This window comes from Triturus cristatus, chromosome 8 (genome assembly GCF_964204655.1).
Source record: "Triturus cristatus chromosome 8, aTriCri1.1, whole genome shotgun sequence".
Lineage (NCBI taxonomy): Eukaryota > Metazoa > Chordata > Amphibia > Caudata > Salamandridae > Triturus > Triturus cristatus.
The window spans coordinates 367,249,227-367,271,938 of record NC_140591.1 but is presented as its reverse complement, the minus strand read 5'-3'; the positions used below and the strand labels follow the sequence as shown (position 1 = coordinate 367,271,938).

Below are 22,712 nucleotides of genomic sequence, written 5' to 3'. Positions count from 1 at the left end.
AACCGAGGGAGGCCTGCTTACAGACACTCCCCGTCCACTAGACACTAGGGGATCCCCTTAACGGGCGGACCATCAGGACAGCCTAGGCTCCCCGCCTGGTGTTCCCTTAAAGAACCATCCAGGCTCTGAGAGTGGGTTTCGGGCACCTAGGGGCACGCAGCCCCACACTCACTCCTTCTCCACTGATACAGGACGTGAGCCCCTACACCCCTCCCACTACCAGGGGACCTAGCTGGGCTACTCTGCACCACTTCCACCACTCTGGGTTGGAAGATACCTGAGCCACTCCCCACGGGGTCACTTCCCAATGCCTCTCCAGACCCTCTGGAATCCACCAAAAGGTCTGCCTCCAATGTGGGCTCTCTGCGGTCAGAGAACTCACCCTCACACAGGTGTTGGCATAGCTCTGGAAAACAGGGACTTACAATATGCTCTCCCCCAATTGGATCACACAGCCCCCTAGCAGGGTTAACCAAACTATCCTTCACCTTACCATCCAGTGCCTCACACACGTACTCCACACCACTCTCCTGAGATTGGCAAGACAGTATCTGACTGTCTCTGTCACACAACCCACACTCTTCTGGGCGGTCTTCACACTCACCCACCAGGACTTCAGTTTTGGGGGAACCCCTCTCCCTGCACCTCTCAGCTAGAGTCAGTAGAGTGTCCCTCCCGCCACTAGGACCATGAACCCCTGCGCCAGTTACCCTATTCCCTTCAGGGATACTGCGCACTACTGGAGCTACCTCATGCCCTTGAACCTCCTGGTGTATGTTAACCCCCTCCTTCCAGTCAGGCGCCACATCTCTGGGTGTGCGTACTACTCTCTCAGCACTAGAAAACTCAATATTGCTGCCACCAGAGGGAGAGTTGTCTAAACTCTTGGCCTCGAGGTCCAACTCCCTCATTCTTACTTCATGCTCCATGGCCAGCCTTTGTCTTTCAATTTCCATTCTCAGTTTTGCCATCTCCACTTCATGTGCTCTTGCAGCCCTCCTGTCGGCCATCTCCTCTGGCGACAGGCCTCTGCCAGGCTTAGAAGCACCTTCTGGGGGTGTCACCTCCCGCCCATTCTCTGGGAACTTGGATTCGTACCAGGCCCTCAGAGCCTTTGTGTACTGCTCCTTGTTTTTCAATCCAGTTTGGTTAATTCTGTACTTGGAGAGGTATCCTTTCAAGACTTCATTTGTGCACTTCATCAGTGCCTTCTCCTCCCAATCTATGTCATCAACCCCAGAGAATATAGAGGACGCTCCGCCTCCATTGACTGAGCTAGGCATGGTTTCTTAAAGTGAAGATTCTTCAGCAAAACAAAAATCAATACTGTGTGGCTGCGTTATCGGTCTGAACTCACTACGTGGTGTTCACTCAATCACTGTACATGAATCACAAATGCAAATTCAAATCCCACCGCTGCCACCAATATTAGAAATGGGGGTCTCTAGTTGGCACAGGTATGCACTTGTGACAAGCAGGGACTCTCAATTCTAAGTCAGGATAAGGGGATCACCCTTTTAAATAACCCCTGCTCACCCTTTAGGTAGTGTGGCGCAAGCAGTCAAGACTATTCTCAGGGCGTCATAGGTTAAGCATTTGTGAACACATACAGTAATACAAGGACACACCACAAATGGACACCAGTCAAGGTTATTTCAAAAATACTTCTCTTTATATAAGGCTTGGCACAAGACCAGAATAACGATTAAAATGACCACAGTATTATTTTAAAGTTGAATGTTCTTGCAAAATAGGCTTCTTTTACTCAATTCTGCTTCATTTCAGGCTTTGTACGGTTCGTACCTGGGTGTATGACTCGTCCGCATTAAAAACAAAGAAAGTACGAGTCAAACAATCGGTGCGGACTCCGTGGTCCGGGACGTGCACACTGCGGTGCGAACAGAACAAAGTACCTTCAGTTCGTGGGGTCCGCGACGGACAGTGCGGGACAAGTTGATGGGTCCGGGTCGTAGTTCGGCAGCGTATTCGGTCTGGTCCGGTCGCGGCGTCGGGACGCGGCGTTGGTACGGGGCCTTCAGGGATACGTGCGGATGATCCGGATCAGCTTGCAGAGTCCGTGGCGTCGGCGTTCGGGCCGTACCTTCGGTGCGGATCGGCAGCGACACTTCTCGGCGCCGTACAGCGTACGGGGAGGATCAGCGTACTGCGGCTTCTCGGCTCTGAGTACGGCATGGTGCAGTACGTTAGCAGCGTACGGACCATACCTGCGGGACGATGGAGCTTGGGTCCGGCGTACAGGGTTCGGCAGCCAGGGTTATACGTCTCGAATCGGCGGGGAAGGTTAGGTGTAATGCAGCCGGGAGGGATACGGTGCGAACTAACGCTTTGGGATCAGCGTAGACGCACGGTGCCGGGCGGCAAAGACACAGCTTCGCGGCGGATGTAGTACGAGGCGTACTGGGGCCAAATCTAGCGGGAAACAAGCACAGATCGTCCAGGCAACTCAATTGTAGAAGGCAGATGAGTCCAATGGTCCTGGGACTCAGTTCAGGGGGCAAGCTCTTCTTCTAAGCCCTTGGAGATAGTTGAAAAACAAAGTGCAAAGTCTCTTTCAGTCTTTTCCTCTCCTTTCTCAGCAAGGCACCAACTGCAGGCCAATCCCCCAGGTCAGGGAAAGTTACTCCTCCTTCAGCTTCTTCCAGGTCCTTCTAGTCAGGCAGAGTTTCTTCGTGGTTCAATCAGGATCTTATTTCTTAGGAGCAGGGCTCCTACATTTATACCAAGTTTCTTTTGTCTTTACAGGCCAGGGGGGCCTTTGCATAATCCCAGTCCAGTTCTTTTCAGTGAGGAGCACTTTGTTGTTGGGACTCTGGCTTCTTCTTTCAGCAGGCAGGGCAGAGACATCAGACGCTCCCCAGGGGGTGGAGCCAGCATTGTGGTGGCAGAGCACTGCCCTATTCAGAGTCAAGGTGCACTCCTCCCACCCATCCTGGTGTAATCTCTCTATTCACCACCTGGTAGCCCCAGCCTGTCTCCTGGAACTTCCCAGCCCTGTCACTCAAGCTACACACAAAGAAGATAGCCCTCCCCTCCAGAGGCGGACTGAAATGGTTAGGCACGCAAAGGCTAACTTTCTAAAAGTAGCATTTGCAAACCCAGGATATTAAAATTACCTTTGCTAAAAGATGTATTTTATTATTCTGAGTTCAGGCAGACTAAACATGAATTTCTACCATGCTTCCTGAGCCTGCTAGGATTATAGAGTGTTATAATCTAGCAGCCCATTCTGGCCTATGGAGAGCAGGTAGCCTTACAATAGTGAAAAACGAAAATGGCTGTAATTCACTATTAGGACATGCCACACACCTCCGGGCATGTCCTACCTTATCCTTACAATGCACCCTGCCCTAGGGCCTACCTTAGGGGTGACTAACTTGAAGGTAAGGGAAGGTTTAGGGACTGGCAAGTGGGGACACTTACCTAGTCAGCATGACAGTACCAGACTGCATGCAGGTTCTGCAATGGCAGACCTTAGACACATTTTACCAGGCTGCTTCTGTGGGTGGCACAACCAGTGCTGCAAGCCCACTAGCAGCATTTGTATATATAAGCCCTTGGCACCCCTGGTGCACTCTACTAGGGACTGATAGTAAACCAAATAAGCCAAGCATGGAAGTCAATTCACATAATACATTTTACCATAGGGAGAGCATATGCACCTTAGCACTGATCAACAGTGGTAAGGTGCCCAGAGTCCTAAAACAGCCAACACCAGGTCAGAAAAAATACAGGAGGAAGGCAAAAAGTTTAGGGATGACCCTGCAAGAAGGGCCAAGTCCAACAGTAGCACTGAAAGAAGTGCTAGTTCAGAAACAAGTAATAGGAATATCTCTAGAATCAAGTAATCTAGGAAGCACTGCTAATTCAGGAACTATGAATAGATATAGCTCGTGAATCTAAGTAGCATTGGCAGGCAGTGCTAGTTCTGGAAACAGGAAATAGCTACAGCCCAGGAAACAAGGAGTCAAGAGAGCACTGCAAGCAGTGCAGATCAGAAACCAGAAATAACTACAGCTCAGGAACAGGATCAAAGAATAACTAAAGCTCAGGAACTCGGGAAACAATGTAGCACTGCAGGCTGTGCTAATTCAGGCACAAGGAATTCTATAGCTCAGGAACGGGAATCAAGGTAGAACTACAGGCAGTTAGTAATTCAGAAACAAGGATAGCTACCGCTCAGCTACAGCAATCAAGGAAGCACTGAAGGCAGTGCTAGTTCAGGAACAAGGATAGCTGTAGCTCTGGAATCAAGATAGCATTGCAAGCAGTGCTAATAAGGAACAAGGAATAGCTGCAACTTAGGAACAGGAACAAGGAATAAGTATAGCTCAGGAATCGAGGAAAACCAAAAGCTCAGGAATCGAAGCAAACCAAAAGCTCAGAAATCAAAGGTTGGTCTCACCAGAAGACAGCTACAATGACCAACCTGGACTGAAAGGAGCTGGGGCTTAAAAGAGCTCACAATATTTACATGCATCAGGTGTGAGCACGCTAGCATCAGCCAGCCACATGACCTGCAGGGATGGAGATGAAGCAGTGAGCAGGGAATTCTAGGAAATAGAGTTTCAGGAATGAGTAGGCTGGCTTCCCCAAAACCCAGCATGGAAGTCTGTATGTGCAAGAAGGGGAGGGTCCAGAAGCTTATTATAGCAGTGGAAAGTCCCACAATTCGGCCACCTGGTGGTGGGCATAGGCAGCGAATCGTGACAGGCTGGAGCAGGTCCAGCCAGCCCTTTAGGTTTCCTCACAGGTTTCAGGCAGGTTTCAGTCCTCTTCTGTTCTTCTGCAGGTCCAAAAAGTGTTCTGCTGAGCTGTGGTGAGGTGCCTGCTTGGTAGATTTACCTATGAATGGACAGGTTTCACCATGTCACTTTGAAGTAAAAACTTTATCCTGAACCCTACCAGCTGCTCTTCGTGGCTTGACAGGTTTTGCATACCTCACCCTCAGCCCATCCTGTAACCAGGTCTAAGTCATTGTCACTGCGCTAGGTCAGGTTTTCACACATCATTAAGACCAAGCACTGGCAGGGTCAGCTGCTCCCAGGCTAATACAAAGTAGTTTCCAGGAACATCATGCAGGGAAAAAGAAACTTTCTAAAAAGTAACTTTTCCTGAATATTGATAACATATTTAATTTTACTGGTGAATTGGACTTTTAATAAATACTTGAAAAAAAAGCTGTTGAACTATGTCTTTAGCTTGTCCCAAACCAGAGTTTGCAAAATTGATATATTAATCTGCACTCTACTTTTCTTATAGGATAGCCAGAGTACTCCATAGTGGAAACAGTTTTCCAGGGCGTGCACTGTAGCCAGATAGCAGCATTATATATTTCCCTGTCCCACTTTAAAACTAGCCACTCTGACCTTGTGGGCTGAAAGGCCTACTCAGCGGTGACTTATTCATATTTAAAATTATGTTTTTTCCCTGTCGAATGGGTTGTTTCCACAGATCAGACAGCCGGTTTAAACTGCAGCTGTCGGGCACCATTGATAGGCCTGACCCCATATTTTCCTTGTCACACAAGTGGATGGCACAGTGAGTGCTGCAGTCCAGAGGTAATATGTAACTTTCCATGCCATTGATGTACTTTCTACATCGTATTCTGAGACCTTATGGAAAGTTAAGTATGCCTGGAAGGAGTTAGACAGTTGTGCCAAGTTTTAGGGACCCGAGCACATACAGTGGTAACAGGACAGCAGTGCCCCAGTGTGTATAAAAACCAGCAATAAAATTCAGCAGAAAATGGGGTTGACCACATAAAAAGGGGCACTTTCTCCCAGTTCTAAAAAGTTCCAAAGTTAGGATTTGCACAAAATCATATTACAATTTGTCATGCTTGACCCATGTCTAAATGGTGGAACAGTTTCAGAGACTGAAATGAAAACTGACGCCCACGCGTGGGGTACTGCTCCATGTTGCCACTTCGGAGGCAGTGGAGAACTGTCATAGGGTCTGATGGGGCCATCTATTTACATGGGTGGGGGAGCACTTACTACAAAAGTTCCACATCCAGTCTGGTGCCTGGAATAATTTAAAAGGTGGGGAATATACAGTTAAAACTAGCATCCACCAGAAAGAGTGTTATTTATGGTAAGTAATGTGTTACTCCTGTATGTTTTGAGGCTCTTCAACCCTTCATCAAAAGCCCTTGACTCCTAGACACAACTATGAAAAACTTTATGACTCTTGCATAGGCAAAAAGAAGAAATATATAGCTGTTGTGGCTTAGTTCTTACACCAGCACCCTACTGCTTACGTATTGATTGTTTCTGCAGTCAGGATATGTGCTTGTCCTTCGTCTCTTGCGAAAGAGAGTTGATGCAACTTGTTTCTGTGGAAGCTGGGGTTTGCATAGATTAAGTTGCAAAAAGTAGGTTCACCTTCCAGTTCGAGCGCTCTATACCCAATAGTTAATCTGACGTGGACCTATTACTGGCGTGTTGGCTTAGTTAATGTTTTTTTTTTTACCACAGCTATAGTCGCTTCTTGCATTCAACAGTATTTGATACTCTGCTGTCATCCTGGGTCTTAAGAGTCAGACATTATAGGCAAAGGATACAACTGGCTTATATCATATGTACAGGAGCGCAGCCAATCTATGTAATTTCCGTCTTTCCTCTCTCAGGTGAAGGCACAATGGGAGTGTTTCATAGGACTAAATATGCAGTACCAGACTGCTAAACTCTTCAAAATCCTTTAGGCTGAAATTCATTTTCCATAAAGGATAAAATAACCTAGACAACAGGCAAACCCTGAATAACTTTTACAATCCCTGGTGGTCCCTCTCTCTAGAAGATCTCAAATACTCTGCAACCCTCCATGTAGTTTTTTTGGTTGTAATTTAACAAGGAAGATTTTGACAGAACACCTGTAGAACTGTCTACTGTACCAGAGAATTCAGCTTCATTAATCATCTTTCCTTTGGCTAAGCTTGTAATTGCTCTTGGCTGCCACACCATGAATTGGAATTCACATATGAAAATAGACAATTCTAGAAAGAGACAGGTCCTAATAATTGTAACTCAGTTCTTGGAATAAATGTCTCAATTTCTAGAGATCATGTGCAAAATTCCATGTTTTATTTCCAACTAAGTGATTGGATTGATATAGGTAAAGGAACAGCCAACACATGTTTCGCCCACGTGACTATCAAGTCAAGGGCTTTTTCAAGGCATATATCTGAAACTTTCTGTCCCGGTCCTGAAGAGTATAATCGAAAGACAGTCCGCAGAGATGTGTTTTCATGCCTGTCTGTTCTACAATTGTTTCTTGAAGATTGTTGGACCTTTGGGGTGTAACCACCTGACAGGTTGTCCTTCATTTGCATAGCAAATTAGGGTCCTGTCTGGTTGCCCGTGAACTCTAGTAGCTATACACCCCCACAATATATAAACTACATATGAAAATAACAATTTCTCAAGCCAAGAGAAACAAAAAAAACCTGTCACAAATATACTCAAAATCTGTACTCAGACTCCGGAAGTCAAATTGAGTAGTGATCATCCATTCTGACAGCCTACTTATTCATAACCTTTCATATGCATAATCCGAATATCCATTCATCCCATACTGTTATCTACAAGAGCTTTATAGTTGCACTCACTCTTTCTTACGGTATGGTCGGTATAGTACTCCATTGCCTCAGTGGACTAGTTCCAGGCTTGAGAATTACATAAAGCATGTCTTTCTGTTTGAATTTCTAGGACTGTGAACTTCACAGTAAGAAATGTCTAAGAACTTGCAAACCACTTTTAGAAATGACTGACTCAACATAATTCATTCCTACGATCTTAAAACCATGTAATATCACTGACAGCAGAAGAAAGGGTCACCCAAGGAAACTGTTATGAGTGATGGCGTGTGTCATCCAATAACTACTTTTGAAGCAAATTATTCGGTTTAGTTTTGGGCAGTGTAGGTGGCACACATGTACTTGCTTCCTATGGAAAGAGATTTAAAGTCCATGGTGTTTCATTCTGTGACTATGGCTGTGCTCTTTTCTTTGCTGTAATTCAAGCTCCTTTTCCTCTCTCTCATTACCCTTTCCTCTCATCACTCTTCCTCAAGCACCGATATTATTTGCCATCTCTATGTCTGAAACATCGTTTGGCAGTATCCATCTTATTTCACACTGAAATGCATCAGCACACATCTAGTCACCATTGTGGGTTTATGAACCTTTAGACACTGCACATATAAGTTGTTTAGTGCAACATTGGCTTTTAATTGCATCTGTGTTTGGCACCCACAAAATCTTTTAATGTGTTGAGTAGATCAGTTAAGTAATTTAAAACATTTTGTTTCTTATGGTCTGGGCTGAGCGGTTATTATGGCAAGACCAGTTAATATTTTTGGTTTAGGCGGGCATTGTGCTTGAAAGATCAGAGGAAGATTCTCTTGAGAGTGTGTTCACTTGAATTGCTTTGTGGAACTTGAGGGATTGTGATCTAATCACAGTGGAATATTGGGGCGTCACAAGCTTTTCATTTTGGATAAAGTACTCCTTTTTATTGTTGCTTGTGGAATTTGATTGCTATTTCTCAAAGGTCCCTATTTGGAGTGTCGTTCAGATCATAATGTTCTGGTTGCACACCTTATGATTTGTTTTAGAGGAACTTAAAATTAGGAATGGTTTTATAAGAGAATATTATAGAATTGCATTTGCTGACTTGATAGATATTAATAGTGACAAGTCATGTATGATTCTTTTTTTTTTTGTTTTTCAGGGGCATCATGGATAAGCTGGGGTTTTGTAAAAGGAGCAGAATATACTGGAAAAGCTATTCACAAAGGGGCTTCAAAACTAAGGGAGCACATTCAACCAGATGAAAATCCCACCGAAGTAAGCCCAACTGTTGCAAAGGGATTAAATGTGGCAAAGCAAGCAACTGGCGGAGCGGTGAAAGTTAGCCAATTCTTGGGTAACAACGACAATTTATACTTGTCAAAAAATGTGGAAATAAATGTGAGAGCAGAGTTTTTGTAAATTTCAGTTAGATATGAGTGTGGCTAAGTGATTAAAAATCAAACTTTGTGTTTGCCAATCTGTGGCAAACTTGATACTGTTTCCTCTCAAAATATTGTATTAGCAGTGGAGATGCACCCAATGACTTTTCATATAAAACATCTACCTGTCTGTTTTTTCAAACTAGAACTACTACCTAAACACCACCCAAAAAGAATTTTCCATTTTTTCAATAAGGCTTACTAATAAACATAGTACGGTCCCTTCTTATCTTTTTTGCATTTGTTTGCATTCTTTTACTGCCAGGCTTCAGGAAAACATATAGAAATCATGAGACAACCTACCCACTACCTACAGCTCCCACAACACAACAGTTTGCTTAGGCAAGCCAGTCAACACAAGCATGCTGCTCCGGTGTCATATGTGATCCACTGGCTTTTCGGGTGATATTCAGGCATCTCTCATGGGTATGCCTTACTACGGGTTTCACATTTTTGATGATAAGGCTGACTTTGCCCTCAAGCATTTTTAAAGAAAGCAGAGCAACTGTATTCACAACATTTTTTGCCCCTTTCAACAGGGTTTGGCCTTCAGGCACTATCAAGGCCCATTATCCCAACAACAGGTACCCAAGTCCTTTTAGGGTCTGCGTAGGGGATCTCGCAGGTCCGCTCAGGACAACAAGGGCAAGAACTTTCCTGGCCTTTACTGTAGTAGCCGTCGAGATGCTTTTGTTTACCCTTACCCTCTCGTTTTCTCCATGGATGGAAACCAGTCGCATCCAACAGGTGGATTCTGCTGATAGTCCAATGGGGCAATGCCTTGTCATTCCTTTCCGTCTAACTGCCTATTCCACTTACTTCAGAGAAGCCAATTTCGCTATTTTTCTGCAGTAAGTCCAGGCTCTTCTGGAGCAAGGAGCCATAGAGTGGGTACTAACCTCGGTAATCAAAACTGGGTACTGCTCCCACTATTACATAATGCAGAAGATGGGCATAGACATTGGCTCTATTTTAAATCTTCAACCCTTCAACCTCTTTCTGCGGAAGGAAAGTTCAAGATGTGCACACTGGTTATGTCTTTCCGGGAGACTGGATGGTGGTGTTGCATCTGCAGGATGCCTATTTCCATGTCCTCTTACAGTAGGTCCACAGATGCTACCTGGGCCACAAGCATTTCCAGTTTGCTGTACTCCCTTTTTGCCTCACCAGTGACCCTCTGGTGTTCACAAAGGTGATGGCAGGGTTCACAATGCATCTTTGGAGGTTAGGAGTACCAGTCTTCCCCTACCTCAGCAAGACTCTTTTGAAGGTAGGCTTGCCACAGTCAGTCGTAAACCACGTCCAGATGACAGCGAACCTCCTTACATTGTTGGGGTTCAAAGTCAATGTGCCAAAGTCATACATGATACCTTTGCACAAAATCCCTTTAATTGAAACCATCCTGGATATGTTGCATTTTCGATCCTTCCCTCCAGAACGAGTCCAGGATAATCCGGGTATGATCCCAATGTTTATGCCTCAGTATTTGGTCTCAATAAGGATGGCTCTGAGGCTTCTGGAACTGTTGGCCTCCTGTATACTACTCGTCAGTCATGCCAATTGGAATATGCGGGCTCTGCAATGCAATCTGTAGTTCTAGTGGGCTCAGCACCTAGAGAACTTATCAAATTCTATCCCAGGTTCTTTTGGAGACTGCAAAAGATCTACAGTGGTGGCTTCTCGACTGCAGCTGGACCAGCAGCACTCTTCTCCCTGTACCACCCAGAGCTGACGTCACTGCTGGGGAGGTCAAGTGGGAAAGGTGCATATAGAGCACCTGCATTGGGTTCAGCCTGCTGAAGTTGCAGACCATTCACTTGGCATTGAAAGCTTTCCTGATATCCATGCTAACTCAAGTCCTCTCAGACAAAATCATCACAGTCATGTGGAGTGGAGTGGTGTCCTGTATTCTGTGCCAAGAGGCCTTGCACCTCCGGGCCTGGCTGGATCATAAGGGCATCTCCCTGATCATACACAACTTTACGTGATATTTAAATACCAGGGTGGGTAAACTCATTTGACAATGCCTAGCAAATCACAAATTGCAACTCCACCTGGTGATGGCTGAGGCCATCTTATTATTTTTCTTTTTGTACTTCTTTTTATTAGTATTTTCACCAAGAACAACAGCCTGTTACATAGCACTGAGTACTGAGCAAATTACAATTTATTCACATCTCTAGAGCAGTATACCTATTGTTTTTTGTTTCCACCTTTACAACGCCCATCATGATGTTATAATCTGATCCCAGGTAAGAATTTTGCCATGTAACCCTATATGGTAAGCTATTGAAGGTGTCTCCCTGTGAGGGCAGTTGCTCAGTAGCGCCCCAACAGACTACAGAGCATTTGTCAAGTATCTGTCGTCTGTGAGTTCAGAAGTAAGTACGACCTTAGTGGCTCCCATATATCTAAGGGTCTAGAGCTTGTTGGCAGTAGTTCTGAGTATGTGGTTAGATGTTCCTGGCAGTATGTCATGTCGTGGAGCCATTCCTTGAACTTTGGGGCTCTGCTATGCCCTCATCGACTTGCCACCCTGCTTTTTGCCAACAACAACCCAAGGGCAACAGATCTTCTAACGGCTGCCTCTACTCCCTCCGTATATCCGAGTATTGCTATTGGCGGGGTTAGGTTGAGCTGCATTCCCACCATCTGAGATAGGGCCCCGTCAATCTCACTACAGAATTTAACAAGCATTTGCAATGCAATAGGTCTCGCATTTACACGGGTTTAAGCTATTGTAAATGACAATGCCTTTTATTTATGTGTTAAAAACCAAAACTTAAATAAAAGGCTTTGTCATTTACAATGCCAATAGCTCAAACTCACTTAATGAGACTGCAATGAGAACTGTAAACAATCAAGACTACTGAGAAAAGAACCCATACACTGAGCTAAATGTGTAACCCTCTGAGTATACAATAATCACAGGTTTGAATAGTAAAAACGTACACAATATGCGGAAGCGCTCATCTGAAAACATTAAGATCTGCTATTTAATGTTAACATTAAACATATCAGTAACGGAGAGAGGATGAAATAGACCGCAATTTTAGGATAGCAATGCTCGCTGCCACGAAAGATGCGCCAAATCTCCGAGGGAAGGCCACGGAGGGAAACGAGCACTAGAGAGATAAGAAAGCCGAAAGTCGTATTGGCTTGCCTGGTGGGGCTCAAGCGACCACACGTAATGAAACCTAGTACCAACATCTAGAGGCCAGACAATCCAAGCAAGGCCGAGGTGGCAGCAATGGCACCCGACAAGCGAGGACCAAATAACTTAAAATGCAGAACCCGGCGATTCGCTCACCTCCCTTTCTGCACTAATACCACGCAGCACAGGCACACCTTTTCTCCTGCCCCTCACGCACTGCAGCGCCAGACTTCCGCCCAACCTCTGAGGTCCTGCGCAGAAGCAGCCGGCTGACGGTTCTTGAGTGATGAGATCAAGTCAGCTTTCGGCGCTCTCCCCGTCATTTACATAGTTGTGAGATTGGAAACCAACTCTAGGTAGCCCCATTGCTCACCCTGCCTGATCTCATAATGGAGTCAGGAGCGGCCATGCTGGATCGGGCAAGCAGTAAACTTCAAGCTTACAAACGTAGCACTACTTCATCTACCTATATAATGTAGAAAAGGGAAGTACGTTATCCGCACGTCTAAAACAGCGTCAAGGTGAAAAACCTAGAAGAGACAGCCAAAACCTTGCACCATGACGATCTGACAATAAATTAGCACTTTTACAGCTATTCATTTTAACAGTTGTACCTTTTCTAAAAATACTCCAACCTACCTCACATTTTTACACGGACCATTCAGAGCTATTAACGCACCAATGTTAGAATGAGCGGCCACCATTGTCCAGGCTGCGCGCGTCGTCCTGCATGCTGTAGTAATAATAAAAAACGAAAATAAACGTCGTCCTGCCTGCTTAGTAGTAATAAAAAATGAAAATAAACGATTTCACTTACGTGACGGGCGAAAAACTAAGTGGCTGATGCTCTGGAAACAGGAAAAAGAGTACTCGGGAACAAGAATGGAAGTGGAAGGTAACTGTAGTTGATCGGTGCTGCTCGTACAAAAACGGAAGTGAGGTAACGCTGCTTTAACCATTTAGCAAGTAGCGAAGAAGAGCGACTGATGGATGTAACGAATAGGAAGGTAGTTAGCAGGACCTAAGTCCTTTTCAAGTCCTTTTCCCCAAAAACTAGTCTGGATGTCCAGGCAAGGTAAAGGAAGTCTGGACTGCATCTGTCGCAGCGATCATTTGGCCTCAGCGTGAACCGATACAGGCACGCTGGGGAATAATACATCCTGTACAAGAATTTGAAGTGAATATTCCTTAATCTACTGCTAGTGGTGATCCTTTCTGTCTGTTGTCAGAAATATACCCACTTTTTGTCTTCAAGTGGATGATCTAACTCTGCCTCCCAACCTTGTCTGGCCTTGATTTTTTTCGCAACTTGAAGAGTGAGGGTGGTGCAATATAATCTCGATACTATATGCGAGTGACTGGCGGTTTGAAGCAGATTGTGTAGTGGGAGTAGTGTGAGTGGTTCCTCCGGGAAGGCTGAGGTGGCTGCCATGAAATCTTGCCTTACGTATAAGAAGAGCTCTATGGGAGAAGGGGTGTGTCCATCCAAAAATTATTCCCTGCTGCGGAATTTCCCCTATTTGTATAGTTCCCCCCCATGTGCGTATGTTGTAGCGTTGTAGCATCCGGCGACATTATTTCATATGTGATATTGTGCTGGTAGGCCAGTGGCAGAGCAGGTGAGTACGTCATGGGTGCCTGTAGTGTTTTCGGGAGTTTTTTCCATGCTGCGTTTGTACACGCAACCGTAGAATCCTCTCCCCTCAACATTTCAAGGTCCGTCACAAAGAACCCGGTCAGCGGTAAATGACCCAAGCACCCCTGCTCCATCGTGAGATGTGGTATGAAGGGCGAATATAGCTCTGGATCCGGAGACTCAAACCTCACTTTGGTGAAGGGTAATATAAGGGTGTCCCACTTGACTCTAGGTTGTTTCCCTCCCCATGCTAGTCAGATCACTTGGCTTCTCAAATGTTTGGAAAATTAGCCCCCCGGGTGGTAGGGGATATTTGAGAAGAGATACAGCAGGCGAGGTAGGGTCACCATTTTCATTAATGCTATGCGTCCTTCAAGTGACAGAGGCATGGTGATCCGGCGGCTGATGCAGTCTGTCAGGTTGTCCAACATTCTCACGTAGTTGGCTCTCAATAGGTTCTCTATTTCTGGTAATGACTATCCCCAGATATTTAAGTTCCAACTCACACCATGTCAATGGGTATTCCGGCGTCACGGGGGGGCGTTGGGGTGAGTGGGAAGATCTGGCTTTTCTCCCAATTTATTCTTATGCCTGAGACCTCCCCAAATCTATTGAATTCCCAGAGTATTTTGTTTAGGCTTGTGTGGGGATCTCTAAGGCTGAGGCCATCTTTGAGTGCCCAAGCTCAATCTGTTTCCCACTGCTGAGAACGTGCAGTGTTAACACTTTTTCATGTTTGAGTTCCCAACAAGGCTGTCTCTCGGAGATGCATTCTCGTTACAGTGGACGTCTGGATTCCTGTATGCCTCCCTGTTGCTACATTTCCTGCACAAAGTTGTGAAGAAGATCGAGAATGAACAAGCCCAAAGTCATCTTAGTGAGCCCAAATTTGTCTGGGAGAGTCTGGTATATGGAACTTAAAGGGTATGAGCATCTGTCTTAAGAGCAGACTGCAGCTTAGAGAGGATCTTCTGTTTTAGCAGCAAGGCAGGGTCTTGCTCCTGGGCCTTAGCAATCCACACCTCCATGCGTGAAGATTGAGCGGCAGCAATTGACTGCATTCAATCTGCTTCCCTCACTAGCGGATGTCGTCCTGGCAGGCATGCAGCCTTCTATAAAATGATTTACGCCTAATGCTGGGGCAAGTTTGTGGCTTGATGTGCCACAGGTAACCTGGTCCCATTGCAAACCAAACTGTCAGATATGTTACTATTTGTTCTGTCTATGGTCTAACAAGGGCTTGCAGTGGGCACTGTTAAAAGTTACTTGTTGGCCTTTTTGTGTTTGCCGGACCCACTGTCCTTGTTTAAATCACCTTTGATACATTTTCTGAAATGTTTGGTCACATGTCCCCCCCCCCCCCCCCCCCACCCCCCCTAAAAAAAAAAACTTTTGTAATGCCACAGTGGGAGCTTAACCCGGAATATGTTTTTTCTCAGCACAGTAACATCAGCACATGGTATGAGTGAACTTCATGCTCTGTCAGTGCAGGCACCCTATACTCTTTCCAGACAAGATGGTCCTGAGAAATTTTCTCTCGAATGTTGTGACCTCTTTTCATGTCAGACAGTTTATCACTTTTGTGACTTTCTTTGCACCACCTCAACCCTCGAAAGAGATGGGGGGAATCCATTGTTTGGACCTCAAATGAGTGCTCAGCTTTTGGACGATCAACTCTTTGTGTGGTTCTCTGGAGCCAAGGCAGTGCAAAAGAGAGCTTTATCCAGGTGGGTGGTCTATTGCATCAAGATTTGCTACATGACGGAGAAGAAGCAGCCTCCAGAAGGGACCATTCCCCCAGGTCCAAGGCTGCCACTACCACGTTTGCATGCAGAGTATCTGTCCTGGATAGCTGTCAGGAAGGAGTCTGGGCATCAGTACACACGTTCATTAGTTACTACTGCTGTGACAGCCAAGTTCAACGTAAAACCCATTTTAGCCATTTGGTCTTGCAAGACTTTTTGGTTTGACTCGTTCCACAGACCAACCATCAGGAGAGGTACATCTTTGGCATCTATTCTCATGGTGAGTTATCTACAGGTAGAAGTATCCATCAGAAGAACAAGTTACTTAACTTTGGTAACTCTTTCTGATGGATACTGCATTTAACTACAAATTCCTCACCACCCTCCCTCCCCATTCAGTGCAATGGCTCCTTTTCCATCTAGAAGGGTCCAGAGTTAAAGGTCTGCTCACTAGTACAATTGATTACGTCAGCACTTTTAGGAGGCACATATATGCGCCTCCAGTTGTTACTTCTAGGGTGATGCAGAGGTGACTCAGAGACACACAACGTCACTTAACAGCACGCTGGAGCAATGTGAAAAATCTTCATGATACAGTCTGGCAACTGGGGATAGTCTAACATTGAGGAGTCTACTGATCTGCTAGAAACATCTAGCTGCAGATTCCTTAACTTTGAATTTCCCAAGCGTCCGAGTGCCCCTGATTGCCAATAGGTGGCATCGATTAGCTCCGTGCAGCGGCATCCACACCAAAAGTGACATCCACATCACCTATAAAGCCACCACCTCGGCGCGCTGACGTCCGTTTACTTTCTTTTTGCAACAGTTAGTGCTGTTTCTGAGACAAAGCTACCCCTCTGTTGCCTTTTGACATAATTTTTTCAATGTATTGTTGAATTCTTTTTTGAGGAATTTTTCCTCCTGGTGTGTTGAGGGATGTCTTCAAGGAAGACCAGTTTTACACCGTGTGGTGCCAGTGTTCGCACCATGTCTGTTGTGGACCCACACCTTGTGTGTCTGTAGTGTCTTGAGCGTGACCACGACTCCAAGTCTTGCTCGTACTGCCGGGCCATCTCACCGAAGGCTTTGAGGGAGTGATCCCTGAAGCTGCTAGAGCCCCGGCAGGTGACCTGCGTTGGTCTTGGTCCCGATCGAGAGGGAGGTCGCGGAACCACTCCAGGATCCCCAAGTCGTCTTCCTCTCATTCCAGGTCATCTGGACATTCGGGGAAGAAGCATAAAAAGCTCAAAAAGTCTAAGCATGCTTCGACTTCTCCTCGTCCGTCGGCTGACATGACGAAGAGCATTGATGTTTGATGCACAGTTCTTCGGAATTGTTGCCAGGGCCGACTCCAAGCCTCCCACCTTTTCTGAGAGCCAGAGCGACCCACGCTCAGGTAAAGGATTTTTGTGAGACCATGCACCGCGTATTTAAGCTATATGACCCCTACGGCACCCCTTCTTACCCTGCAGGGCTAGAGGGGGGCCCATCGGGTTCTACACCGGCGGCTTTGGTTTCGGCTTGGATTGGCACCCGTTGGATCCAGACCAGCGCGGTCATACCACAATGACCGACTCTGGTGCTGCTGAAGCTGCTGGTGACCACCGGCGGCACCAGCCCCATTTATATCCACGAATCCGACACGGAGTCGGAGCGGCATTGATCGACGTGGATTCTGATACCCACAGGACTAATTTGTCCTAGGTCGGTGCCTGAGCCCTATTCTGAAGGGCTAGCCTTTGAGGAATAATGGGAGGGGTCACTGGACCGTTAAATTACCAGTAGGAAGGCCAGGAAATGGACTGGTGTGAGGAACTTGGGGATGCCAGTGGTCTGGACACATCCCCAGATACTGGTATGATTTCTCCCCCTACCCTGGCTGTAGAGGAGGGAGCATCGTATTCCATGGTGGTGAAGAAGGCAGCTAAGGTCCTGGATCTCGAGTTGCCGTCAGTGGCAGTCAAGACTAACATCTGGACAGAAGTGCTACAACTGGGGGCTTCCTCTTAAGAACCCTTGCTCTCTTTTAATGAAGCACTGACGGATTTCCTATTGGGAACCTTGTCCAGGCCCAGCACAGGGGCTCCTGTGAACAGGACAATTGCCTGCCGCTACAACCCTGCACCTGGAGACCTGAACTTCGTCACCCAACACTCCACCCTTGAAAGCTTGGTGGTCCCAGCCTCTATATCCCATGACTTATTCCCTGCAGCAACACCAGACGAGGAATCCAAGAGGCTGGATAGTTTTGGGAAGATGATGTTTTCTTCCTTCAGCTTTATGTTGCGGTCAGTAAACACTGCATGCTTATTGGGCCTCTACTCCCACACTCTGTGGGAAACGGTTGTTGGCCCCAGAGGAGGCCTTGGCTGTTCTTTGCCAAGCGGTCAAGGATGGGAGAGATGCAGCGAAGTTCACTATTAGGTGTGGTTTGGATATGACTGACTCGCTGGACAGAGCAGGTTTAACAATGGTGGCACTTAAAAGTCACCTCTGGCTGTAAAAATCTGGCTTTTCAGCGGATTTCCGGGCTTTTCTAATTGACATGCTCTTTGATGGCAGCCGTCTCTTTGGAGACAAAGCAGACTTGGCGCTGGAGCGCTTTAAGGAATCGCGGGCTATCGCCAAGTCCTCGGGCCTCTCGGTTGCCCCGCATCAACCCCAGTCTGCTTTTTGCAACTTTCATGGCTACGGAAGGGGCTTTCAACCACGCCATCCACATTCCAATCACTGCTCCACGAAAGCTTACCAGACTGTGCGGGGCGAGGACGCAGTTTATACTGACCCTGTGGGTCTAGTAGCCAGAGCTCTGCCACAACCACCAATCCCTCTGCAGCTCCAACCTCTAAGCCCTCCTAATCTTGCCCTACAAGATCATGGGCATCCAGTGGGTGGCAGAATCAGTCATCATCCCCACCGCTGGCAGTCCGTAACATCGGACAGGTGAGTCTTACAGATCATTCAGAGGGGCTACTCCCTGCCCTTCGAATCCTTCTCTTCCTCTTTACCTCCATTTCACAACCGGCTGATGGAAGATCATTTGTCCTTACTCCGCTAGGAAGTCAAAGCTTTTTTGGCCAAGGGAGCCATAGAGGGGGTTCCGGTGTCAGAAGTAGGCAGTGGTTGCTATTGCTACTACTTTCTGAGTCCCAAAAAGATATATTTTAGATTTGAGAACCCTCAACCTCTTCCTCAAGAAGAAGTTCAAAACGCTCACATTGGCTCAGGTTTTGCCTGCCCTAGATCCAGGAGGTTGGATGGTAGCGTTGGACTTGCAGGACGCTTATTTTCATATTCCCATCCTGCCTGCCCATCAGTGTTACCTGCACGTTACGGTAGGCCACGAGCACTTTCAATTAATTGTGCTCCATTCTGGCTTACCAGCGCCCCTTCGGTGTTCACCAAGGTGATGGCAGTGGTCGCAGCTGATTCACGCAGATCAAGGGTACCAATCTTCCCCTATATCGACGACTGACTTCTGAAGGCGGGCTCACCTCAGTCTGTCATCGCCCACCTCCATAATACAGTGAACCTTCTGCATTCATTGGGGTACACTATCAATGTGCCAAAGTCACGCCTGACTCCTGCTCAGATGCTCCCTATCATCTGAGCTGTTCTGGACACAGTGCAGTTTCGGTCTTATCCTCCCTAGCAGTGAGTCCAGAATGTTCAGACTATGATACCGATGTTTCATCCTCTATCCTGGATTTCGATGAGAATGACTCTAAGGCTGCTTGACCTCATGACCTTCTGCATCCTACTAGTAACACATGCCAGATGGCATATGCTGGCTCTGCAGTGAGGCCTGAAGTTCCAGTAGGCGCAGCACCAAGAAAGTCTCTCTGACATTGTCCAGATCTCAGAGGGAACTTCAAAAGACCTGCAGTGGTGGCTAACAAACCGCCATTGGGTTTGAGGCAGACGCCTCTCCCTTCCCCAACCAGATCTCACTGCAGTGACAGTTGTGTCACTCCTGGGAAGGGCCGGCCATCTGGGAGCAATGGAGATCAGAAGACTTGTCTCCAGCGGGATCCGGACTCCACATAAACATGCTGGAGCTCCGAGTGATATGACTGGCATTGAAAGCCTTTCTGCCCTACATCAAGGGAAGGCTGGTACAAGTGTTCACAGACAACACCACCCCCATGTGGTACTGCAACAAACCGGGTGGGTCCAGTCATGCCAAGAGGCCCTGTGTCTCTGGAAATGGCTGGCACAGCAGGGCATGTCCCTGTTGGTTCAAAATCTGGCAGGTTCCCTGAACACCAGGGTGGACTAACTCAGTTGTTGATAACTAGCGTATCACGAATAGCATCTCCATCCATGTGAATTAAGGTCTCTTTCAGCTGTGGAGAGAGCCTTGGTTAGATCTGTTCACCGCTGTAGAGAACGCGCAATGTCAGCAATTTTGCACACTGGAGTTTGCAAGGCAGTTCTCACTTGGAGACGCTTTTTGTCTTGAGTGGTACAAAAGGGGGTGGTGATGGACGGAGCATCAGAACCAATCAAACACTCACACCCAGTCAACAGATCTACGTTTGATCCATCACTGTTCTTTAGCCCACTCTGCCACCCCAGTTCAGACATGGCCATATGCAAATCAGTCTGACCCTGTGCCTCATGGGAACAGTCCAGCCCGAACTGCCAAGCCATGCCTTCCCTGGACCAGAAACAAGCTTCCTAGGACCGGTTTCTGGCATTTCAGCCGTCTTCAGCCAGGCTTGCTTGAATCCAGTGGCAAAGTGAGCAAGGGACTCACGTCTGAGCATACCCTGCCAACTTATGGCGAACAAAGCGGTACAAAAGGGGGTGGTGATGGACGGAGCATCAGAACCAATCAAACACTCACACCCAGTCAACAGATCTGGGTTTGATTCATCACCGTTCTTTAGCCCACTCTGCCACCCCAGTTCAGACATGACCATATGCAAATCAGTGATGGATCAAACTCAGATCTGTTGACTGGGTGTGAGTGTTTCATTGGTTCTGATGCACCGTCCATCACCACCCCCTTTTGTACCGTTTTGTCTTGAGTGGAGCACAGGCCTCCTATATGCCTTCCCTCCCATTCCACTTCTACCCAGGGTTCTCAAGAGATCAGAAACGACTGGGCCCAACTCATCCTTGTGGCTGCAGACTGGGCACGGGGAGTCTGGTATCCCGAACTTCTCAGCATGGGCATCGATTCTCTGAACAGGCCGCTCCTTCGGGAGGATCGTCTGTTGCAGCAGCAGGGGAGGGTCCTCTACACAAACCTGTCAACTCTACGCCTTCTTGCATGGAGATTGAGCGGCTACAGTTGACAGATTTTGACACTCCTCCCAAAGGTTTGTGATGTTATTTTGGCAGCCAGGCGTCCTTAAACCAAGATAGTGTGCACCTGCAGTTGGAAAACATTTGTGGCATGGTGTGCAGGAAACTCCATTGATCCCCTTTCTGCTCCTCTTCCTGAAGTTCTGCTTTTCATGTTTTCTTTTCGCCCAGCAGGGCTCTGCTCTGGGCACTCTTAAAGTCTATCTATCTGCCATTTCTGCATTCTCGCAGTTTTCTGATGAACCCTCTTTTTTAAAGTCCCCTATTGTACATAGATTTCTCAAATGTCTAACTCACCTCTTCCCTCCTTCCAAATTCATTATGCCTTAGTGGGACCTTAATTTGATTTTGACTTTTTTGATTTCGAGCCTCTACACAATTGTCCCCGCAGACTTCTCACAGTGAAAACAGCCTTTCTTGTGGCAATTACATCTGCCTGTAGAAGGGGTGAGCTGCAGGGCTTATAATCTAAGCCACCCTATCTCTGTCTATCCTGACAAAGTGGTGCTTTGCACAAGGGCCTCCTTTCTGCCAAAAGTAGGCACCTTTTGTGCTCCTCCACATACCTCTTAAGAAGAGGAGCAACTCCACCGTCTGGACCCAAAAAGAGCATTGTCGTTCTACCTTGACTGCACATGAGAGTTCTGGGTGGATGACCAACTCTTCATGGGGTATGTTGGTGCAAAGAAAGGTTAGGGGGTGCAGAAGCGGACCATTTCCAGATGGGTCGTGCTCTGCATCAGAATCTGCAATGCACTGGCAAAGAAACCACCTCCTGAAGGCTTGCAAGCTCATTTCACTAGAGCTAAAGCTGCGACCACTGCGTTAGCTCACGGAATTCCAGTTCTGGACATCTGTCAGGCAGCAACATGGGCTTCTCTGCACACGTTTGCCAAGCACTACTGCCTGGACAGTCCGGTCCGCAGAAATGGGCACTTTGCCCGTTTGGTCCTGCAGGACTTTCTCGTTTGAAATTAGTTGGCAGACCCGCCTCCGGGAATGGTATTGCTTGGGTGTCTGTTCAAAAGGTAAGGAATCTGCGGCTAGAAGTCTCTATCAGATGAACAAGTTGCTTAACTTTGGTATCGCCCTATCTGGTATATACTATATCTAGCCGCAGATTCCTTACAGACACATCCATCCTACCCACTTTGCAAATAGAGATGATCCCTTTCAGGGCCATAGTTTTGACACACCAGTGGTCAGTGATCTTCATGACTCAGCGCTTCTGGCGTGGAAAGTCGTGAAAAGCCACTGACGTCAGTGCGCCTGCTTTGCGCCTATGTAGGTACTGCAAGTTAACTTCCGGAGCGGACATCAACAGACGCAGAGCTGATCGATGCCACCTACCGGTGTGCAGTGGTACTGCTAACAAAAAATCTTCTGGATCCAGTCTGACCCCTGGAGAAGTTCAACGGGTAAGGAAATTGCTGTTGGATTTAGTCTCTAGCAGGTAAGGCATTACTGAAGGTAAGTAACTTGTTCATCTGTTCCTGCTTGTCATAGCCAGACTTAATGAACATTATTTGTCTTTGTATTTATCAATGGATGTGCAGTGGTATGATGCTGGTGGTCTGTTTATTATATTGTATGGGAATGTTTCTAAATAATGGAAGATAAGTTCCATTATGATACTGTGTATTTTGCTTTTTACAAAAGTTATGTGGTATGTTGTGGTGTATTTTTTAATTCTGTGCATGGACTGTAGCTAAATAGTCAGTTACTTTGTCTATACTGGCTATTTTATAGTGATTATTGACCGCTGCAATCTGCTCGATATTATTTTTATTTGTATTATGATAATGGGTTAAAATATTAAAGAGCTATCAGGGCT

General features: G+C 46.7%; 1 protein-coding gene across 4 annotated transcripts in view; it reads left to right on the top strand.

Annotated features, from left to right (window-relative positions):
* Positions 1-22,712, top strand: part of SPART (spartin) — a 304,345-nt gene that overhangs the window by 193,559 nt on the left and 88,074 nt on the right. For all 4 annotated transcript variants that reach the window (XM_085621718.1, XM_085621716.1, XM_085621715.1 and 1 more), the window contains exon 5: positions 8,751-8,945. In XM_085621718.1, coding sequence (XP_085477844.1) covers positions 8,751-8,945 — 195 coding nt within the window. The remainder of the gene's footprint in view (positions 1-8,750; positions 8,946-22,712) is intronic.